Source organism: Montipora capricornis, chromosome 11 (genome assembly GCF_036669925.1).
Source record: "Montipora capricornis isolate CH-2021 chromosome 11, ASM3666992v2, whole genome shotgun sequence".
Taxonomy (NCBI): domain Eukaryota; kingdom Metazoa; phylum Cnidaria; class Anthozoa; order Scleractinia; family Acroporidae; genus Montipora; species Montipora capricornis.
In genome coordinates, this window is record NC_090893.1 from 38,638,304 (window position 1) to 38,646,700 (window position 8,397).

At 40.0% G+C, this 8,397-nt stretch overlaps 1 protein-coding gene across 1 annotated transcript in view; it reads left to right on the forward strand.

The window, feature by feature from the left end:
• The window catches only part of LOC138024234 (uncharacterized), a 25,289-nt gene extending 18,222 nt beyond the window's left edge, over nt 1-7,067 (forward strand). The window contains exons 10-15 of the mRNA XM_068871364.1: nt 516-809; nt 2,063-2,375; nt 2,959-3,058; nt 4,699-4,969; nt 5,580-5,684; nt 6,281-7,067. Coding sequence (XP_068727465.1) covers nt 516-809; nt 2,063-2,375; nt 2,959-3,058; nt 4,699-4,969; nt 5,580-5,684; nt 6,281-6,445 — 1,248 coding nt within the window. The 3' untranslated portion in view covers nt 6,446-7,067. The remainder of the gene's footprint in view (nt 1-515; nt 810-2,062; nt 2,376-2,958; nt 3,059-4,698; nt 4,970-5,579; nt 5,685-6,280) is intronic.
• The last annotated feature ends 1,330 nt before the right edge of the window (nt 7,068-8,397 follow it).

An 8,397-nucleotide genomic window follows, 5' to 3' on the forward strand; every position in this document is an offset into this window, starting at 1 on the left:
TGTTGGATGTCAAAATTGAGCAGGCATCTAATTAGGGTCAAACCTGGACATGAGTGCAGATCACTTCAGCCATTGAAATAGACCTTTTTATCTTTTTCATTTTGTTTTCGCATGTCAGACCATGTGATGTTCTCAAGGAATTTTTTGTTTTGTGTTTTCATAAGTTGTGTGTACATCATTATGAACATGCGTAAGATGGAGAACTTTTTCTAGGGTTACATCACATGTTCTGAAATGGGAGCTAGGGTTAGGGTTAGGGTTAGGGCAAGCTAAAAAAGGTCCACTACTTGAATTATAGGTAGGTTGGTCCCTAAAGTTCTTTTTCATACTTGTTGTAAGTAAAAGAGATTTGCAATTACACTTGTACCTTTTGTGTCCCCATTGCTCACTCTTTAATGTCATTTTCCTTTAGTTTTCAACTGTTTTAAGAGCACTTCAGACTATATTCAAATTACATCAGCATTGAGCGTAAAATTTGGCAAGTTTTAATGCATTGATGTGGGTTGTTTCGACAGGTTGCATATTTACTGCCAGTATTAACTGGTCTGATCAGACGTGGTCTGCTTGATGGGGGTGGATACTTATCTGGTGAGACCCGGTCTCCAGCAGCACTCTGTCTTGCTCCAACACGCGAGCTTGCTGTGCAGATACATAAGGAAGTTTGCAAGTTTGCTTATGAGACAGTGATCAATGCCAAAGTTTGTTATGGTGGAGTCAGTGTACAGCATCAACTTGATAAAATACGACGTGGTTGTCATTTTTTGATTGCCACCCCAGGAAGGCTTATTGACTTTGTTGAGAGGAGTCGGGTTAGTATACAAGTTTGACCTATAGGGGTCTCTTTGGTTACACTTTTTGCCTCATTATCACAAAAGGTATTGTTTTCTAATCAATCAACTGTGAATAAAATATGGAATAATGAAAGTGCGTTGCATAATGAGTTATCTCTGAAAATTTGAATGGCCAAATAAAATATTCTTTTGTTGTAATGCTAATTAGCCTTTCTAGCCTCACTACGACGAGCAAATTTCAAAAGAACATTTGCTTCAAAATGAGGGTAGTAGGTCTAATTAACGTAAATACAACAATGTAATGGTGGTTGCTATTTATGAAAGTGGTCTATATGCTGAATAGAATGTATGAGACGATTAGTGCCTTTGGCACCAAATAATTTATAATTTTTTGATAGCTAATAACTGGTTGGTCATTGGAGCTAAGCCCTTTTTAATATTATAATGTGAACAATGATGTCAGCAAAGATTCCCTTATAATATTATTTCATGTACATTGTAGGTCTCTGTACAACCACTTTCACTCTGAAAAGTCACTGTGAGAAAAATCTAGAAGTTAATAGACTCTGCAAAAAGAAATTGCAATATTCAGGATACTTTTGTGACTAAAATGCTTCATTACAAGAAGACTGGCAGATATGGCTCGGAGTATGTGAATGAATGTGTTAATAGACTCTGCAAAAAGAAATTGCAATATTCAGGATACTTTTGTGATTAAAATGCTTCATTACAAGAAGACTGGCAGATATGGCTCAGAGTACGTGAATGAGTTTTCAAAAGGATTTCATTATAAAAAATTGTGTTTTAAAACCAAACCTATGACTCTGATCTGCAAAAGAGTCAACTTGCAACACTTCTCAACATCGTGCTGTTGTATGAACAAGTGAAGGTGCAGCTACAGCTTGGCCGTTTGGTTCCCTCATGGCAAATGCCTTCATAACATGCGTTAAGAAACATTTTATTTTGAAGTTTTACTTTAAAACTTTTCAATTATATTGTCTACATTTGTTCTTCAATGAACAAAAAGAGCAATAGACAATTAACCAACCGTAAATCAACTGGTGTGAACTTCAAGGTATTCAAAATGTTGTGGCTGTCTTACATATTGTCTTTCTTCCAGTGGAGAGACCCTAATTCAAAGGCAAAGAAACTCTTTTCATGACTTTTCACAGTTCCTTCTCAACAATTTTTTTCATTGCAATTTCTACAGTTGAATGTTTTAATTTTAGTTTCAACCATGTTTTTTGATTCTTTTTTTTTTTTTTTTGAAGGTGAGTTTGGCCAATGTGCAGTATCTCATCTTAGATGAGGCAGACCGTATGTTGGATATGGGGTTTGAAAATGATGTGCGAAGAATAGTCACGGGACTTGGAATGCCTGATAAGATGCACAGACAGACATTAATGTACAGCGCCACCTTTCCTGATGAAATTCAACGACTTGCTGCTGACTTTTTGAAAGAAACGTATCTGTTTGTTGCCGTTGGTACAGTTGGTGGCTCAAATCTGGATATAAGTCAAACAGTCATTACTGTTTCTAGAGACGAGAAGCAGGAGAAACTTTTTGAAATTCTGCTTAATTCTGGTATGTAACACAGGCTATTGTTAATAATATTTCACAATTACTCCACAAGGGCGCGTTGGATATGAGATGACCGATAGCCAACGATCGAGGCGCGTAGCGCTGAGTTGGCTATAATCACCTCGTGAGTGGAATAATTGTTTTGTTAGAAACTGCCACAAATTATGGATAAATCTTCCCTACTTTATTTTGTAAAAAAACGAAACTGATTCATAAGTTATTCATACTTAAGCACGTGCACAAGACGACATTTGAAAGAAACTGTTCCCTGGAATAACATCACGTGGTCTGAAATGGGAAAACAAATCTTACAAGCTAAAGAGGTCCATTAGTGTCCCAGTGCTAAACGCACTTGTCACTTGAATAAAGGTCATCGTCATCATTATCATTATCATCATCGTTACTACAAAGGTGTTATGATGGTAGTAATTGGATTTTAATTAATATCCAGTACTTATGCAGTAAGTTGGATGTCAAATGCTGCGCATTGAAGGCAAAATTTCGAGATGGAAACGTCTAAATGTGTTTGCTATACATGTTGGTAAGTACAGAGATTTGATCTATGATAATCTCGTTTCCAATGCAGGCACAGACCGCACTCTCATATTTGTGGAGCTGAAGCGAGTTGCAGATTTCCTGGCCTGTCTGTTGTCAGAAAAGAATTTTCCTACCACAAGCATTAGCGGGTTTGTTTCATCAATTTACAGATTTATTTATAACACTAATGAGTAATGCTTTTATCACTCATCCGGCTAAGGGCTTGATGGCTTAGTTGATGGAGCAGCGCAGTGTAATCACTCGGTCATGGGTTCAAATCCCGTTCAAGGTTACTTGCAACTGCTTAAGGACGGTGCCTACTATTGTTATTGCGCATGCATTCTGCGCATCGCGAGATACTCCAATTTCCTATAGGTGGTGCTTATCAATACAGGGATATTTTTGTACGGTTTAAAACTATGCGGCCAAAGCAGAACTTTGCAAGTGCTCTTGGTATCCAAAAAGAAAATTGGGGGTAACCATGCAAATTTCACAGATAATTAAGCTTCAATTTGGAAAAGAAGGCCATACAATGGCTTTGTATTTCAAAGCTTTTTACAAATATTGTTGATTAATTATCTTTGGATTTCAATAACACTTGCTAAGATCTGCTTTTCCCGCGTATTCAGTAAACCGAGCGAAAATACCTTTGAATTAGAAGGCACCGTCCTTAGAGCGATTCCTCAGAAAAAAAGTTGTCGAACGAATTTCTTGAAACTTTCCCTGAATGTTTCCTACTAATAATCCCTGTTTTGAGAACTATAATAAAAAAGATAGTCACCGTGCTTGCTTAAGAGATATAATAGGCCAATCTTACCCCATTGATGCCTGTACTGATACTAATCACGCGCGCTATTTCATCGGCTCAGGGTACTTTTTGCGGTAGCTAAACGAGAGGGTTTTAAAGTAACACTTAAAAAAACATCTGTCAGATAGAAAGTCGAGAGCATATGGAACACTGTCTTATGTCATAATTATGGGTCATTCACAACTTCTCTCACTTGTTTTGAGAACTGTTTCAGCGTGTGAAATCAATTGTTTTAAAGAAAATGCACATTTTTCAAGCAATCACGTATGTAATTATACCAAAACAGTTATTCACCTCAGGCTCGGCGAATAATTGTTAATTATTATATGGCTGGGAGTGTTTTACCGGGAACTAAAACACTCGTTGAATCGCAATACCACCACTACATCCGGGAACCGAGTGGCGTATTTTTCTTATGTATCACGAGTGGTCATATTGAACAACGATGTCACAATTCCCGCCTTTTTTCGTTTATCTTAATACCCAGTATTTGTCTTCACGGAGCTAGTCATATAATACGTAGATTTATTGACCACGGCCCGGTTGTTCTAAAGCCGGTTAACTTAATCCAGGATTAGCGTAAACTTTGGTTGCATTTTTCCAACTTTTTGGTGAAAGTTTCTTTTACTTATTTTCGTTTTTCAAGACTGACTTCCTCTAATGTTAAGCTTTGCCAAATATCAGCGTTGAACAGCATTTGGGAGGAGAGAAATAAACTCCTTGGTTAATTTTTAAATCTGGGATTAGCGTCAATCGGATTTTGAACAACCGGGCCCATGTAATAAGAATGAAATCACACGTCTGGTCGAAGATATAAATTTTATATTCTCTTGGCAAGGACAATATGCATGTATTGTTCTTGCTACGAGAACATAAATTCATATCTTCGAGCTAACGTGTAATGCCCTCTATTAATCTTTGCCTTTCATATTTCTGGTATTTATGGTCTGAAGGGTGCGTCTTTATCGTTTGTACTTACAGGGACAGAACACAACAGGAACGCGAAGCTGCTCTTCGTGATTTCAGGACTGGCCGAGCACCAGTCCTTGTTGCAACGTCAGTGGCAGCGCGGGGTCTGGATATCCCAGATGTCAAACATGTGATCAATTATGATCTGCCACAGGAAATTGATGAGTATGTTCACAGAATTGGTCGCACTGGACGGATAGGCAACAAAGGAAAAGCTACGTCATTTTTTCAACCCGGCAAAGATGAGAAAGTCGCTCGCAGTTTGGTGAAGGTCTTGTCGCAGGTAATGTTAGATAAAGATGCGTGACTTGAAATCGTTTGTCTTTGCTTGATTAATGTCGAGAATGCTTTTTCTGCTTTGAAAGAGTCTTGCCGTGACATTTAGATTTCACTGTAAATTTCATAAGTAAATATCAAATGTCAATATTCTTATTCGTTATTACAGCGTCTGGATATGTCTGGAGCATTTCTGGTTTTTCGGTGGGGAGGGGGCATCCGGAATTGCCCACCTCCACCACCCAGAAAAACCAGGATGACCCTACATTGATACCCATTCAAAATGAGTTTTCACGTTACCTAATCGCTGCCATGTATGTGGATGACAATACTAAATCCCTTATTTGCTTGATTTCCGTCATCCAGCAGCAGCTGTGTACATTACACGTTGTCTGAAGACATTGGTCGTTATTTTTTGGAGCTTGCAAGTGACGGGGATAAGAATTTCTCGTTTTTCTCTTCCCATTCCGCCCGCGCCTTCACTGCTTAAACCTACAACATTACACGACACGTTCGTAGACCATTGGCATGGTATTGTAATCGGCGTAAAACATGGAATATTTGTTGACGAAATGTTATTATACTACCGTCTTTTTGTCTGTGTGATTGTGCGACAGGCCGACCAGGTTGTCCCTGAGTGGCTTGAACATGCGGCAGAAGAAGCAGTAGGCTCGTCCTATGGCCCCGCTGGAGGAAAATTTGCGTCTAAAGACAGGAGAGAGGTAACGAAACTTTAACACGTGTTATGCAATTTTGAATAAAATTTGCCTGACAAAGAGGTGGCTAAACCCAATTTTCGCCCATGAACATTTATCCTAGATTTACGCGTCGAAATCTTGTATCACGACTGTCACATTTCCCATTACACCTCTGCCCCAACAACATAAAGCATTGGACAAAGAATCTCCCGCTTCTGCTCCCTTTGCTTAAAAAAAAGTGACAAAGAATCGCCCGCACTCCCTAACGTATCCTTACTTCCAGCTGTACTGGAAAACTGACTGAATGAAGTATGCACCTCTTAGTCAACTGAGCAGTCTACTTCCTTTGTATAATTTCAAGGCAAGCCCAATGTTAGGGTTAGGGTTATGGTCCATCGTTGATTGGTTGCTTGATTTGGTCCGTTGTTTTCTGAGCCAATCCCGAGAGCCGTTGTAATTGCTGCGTACTGACCTAGGAAGCGGGCTCCTTCGTCTTCACCCGCAAACATAATTGGAATAACAGCTTTAATGTGGGCGATAAGAATCTATGATTCGAGGGCTCGGGGGCTTTTATCTCTGTAATGCCTTTAATCTTTTTGTTTTTAATTTTTCGTCTTCAGAGAGATCGCCACAGGGGGTCAACGCACGCTCAACCAAGAATGAGTGGCCCTATTAACGGGATAGATACTGTGACTAAGAGCATGGAACGAGTTAGCATCCAGCCGCCCATGGCCATCAATCCTGCAGGCAATTCATGTAACCAGGACGAGGAGGAATGGGACTAAATTAGTCGTCATTGAACCTTAGATTGGATACTCGTACCACTTTGTTCAGAGCGTTACTCCACGTTGCATTTACATTCAGTCCCTACAGTGAACTGTTTGGTTTCGTTTTGTTAGCATGTCTTGTTGGCTGTGACCAGCTGCGTTTTATCTTGTTTGTTTTGCATATTTTCATGTTTCCACCAGAAGTTTGTATATTTATGGCGGTGCGAACGTCTTTCCTGCGCTCTCTCCAAAGTAACTAAGTCAATGTGATCAGTAGTGGCCTATGCAGCTGTATGTCGGGCGCGTCACGCGACCCCGCTTTGTAGGGGAACATTGCGTAACCAAATAGTGCAAGTTATCCGCAAGGTGAAGGAAGTAAATCGGATCAGTTGCTTTTGATTGGCAGATTATCGGTGACGTGGTATAATCTGCTTGTCCTGTTGAGCCTTGTCTTCTGCCTCTAAGGATCTAAAATTAAATTGTATCCACAAACATTTGGTCCTTCGATGACTAAGATGACAAGAACATCCAAGTTTTCCTCCTTGGCTGCAGAGTTTCGAGTAGTCTCTATTTATTATAAAACCAAGGACGACGCAACCTCTGGTATCAGGGATTAGCTTCATTAAAATGTTGAAAGTAATGTGGCTACTTTAGTAGTGCAATGGGCCAGTTTCCTGTTGTCATTAGCACACGAGAACATCCCTGTCGTCCCGGTTTCCTATTCCGGCCACTGACATTTTTACAGCCATCCAGAATCGAGTTTTTTAGGATAGGCCCGCACCTTTAAAGCCTAGGTACTTGATGTATCCCTTATTGTAATGAAGAAATAGCCCAGTATAAAGGGGTATCCATGGATACCCGTGGGTTTTCCCAATACCTTGTAATATAAATTAAATGCACTGTAATAAGGGATTCATGAAGTACCTACGCTTCAAATAACGATACCGCTGACATAACAGCGTAAGCTCCGCGCGCCTAAGGCGCACGCACGGAGCACCATGGGTAAGAAAATATGGTTACCCATCGGTGAGAGAAAATTTGGCTTTGGTCACCGTACGTCATTCCACCCCTCCATGTATGCCAATGTGCACCCCAGGCACCCCCCTGGGTATGGGCCTGCAGTATGATATCAAGGAAATGGGTGGCTAAATTGACCAATCACAGCACACGTACTGTGTGGTGATCGTTCCACAAAGGCTTAGGAGGCTTTTCATTTGGCAGAGCTGACCGGCCAGACAAGGCATTTGGAAGGACTAACGAATTGACACACTTCCATGATGATATATATTCCTCCAGAAGAATGCGCGGAATTCTCATGCAAGTGTTCCCGTACTCTGTTGCATTTTCTTTGCAAACTGACGAGTCTGGCCGGGCAGTTTTGATAAAAGGAAATCGTCCTTAGATTACTTAGATAGTTTTCAGGTCCCATGAGCCATTCCGGAATTGCACAGGGAACTGGGGTGAACCGATCGACAAATGTGCACCATCAGATGAAGATAACATTGAGATTAGCCATCTGTCCAAGTTTGATGGGGACAACTGGTGAAAATTACTTTGATTCCCTCTTTCTACAAATACTACAGAAATCGTAAAATAATTAGTTTACATGATTTTCGGACGCATCCTCAAAATTAGAAAAAGCTAAAAAGAGCAATTTCGGAAGGCGCTGCCTTTCTTCATCAGGTACGGTTAACAAAGGTCCTTCACCAGGATCCGGTGCTTCTGTTTTGTTACGCTGGTCCTTGCTTAGAAAGTTTTACTCAAAATTAGGGGCGTTTGTTTGCATTTTTTACAATGATATAAGGAGGCTTACTGCAGTTTTCCGAAGTAAAATATCAAGATTTTGAAATCTGTGAAATTAAAGCAGCAGGATGTCTCTTCTGAAATGTTAGCCGTTGCAATCGTTGTAAAATGTAATTTTACCTAACATATAAATTCAAATCAGTGGAAAATGCAAAATATAGTGACCA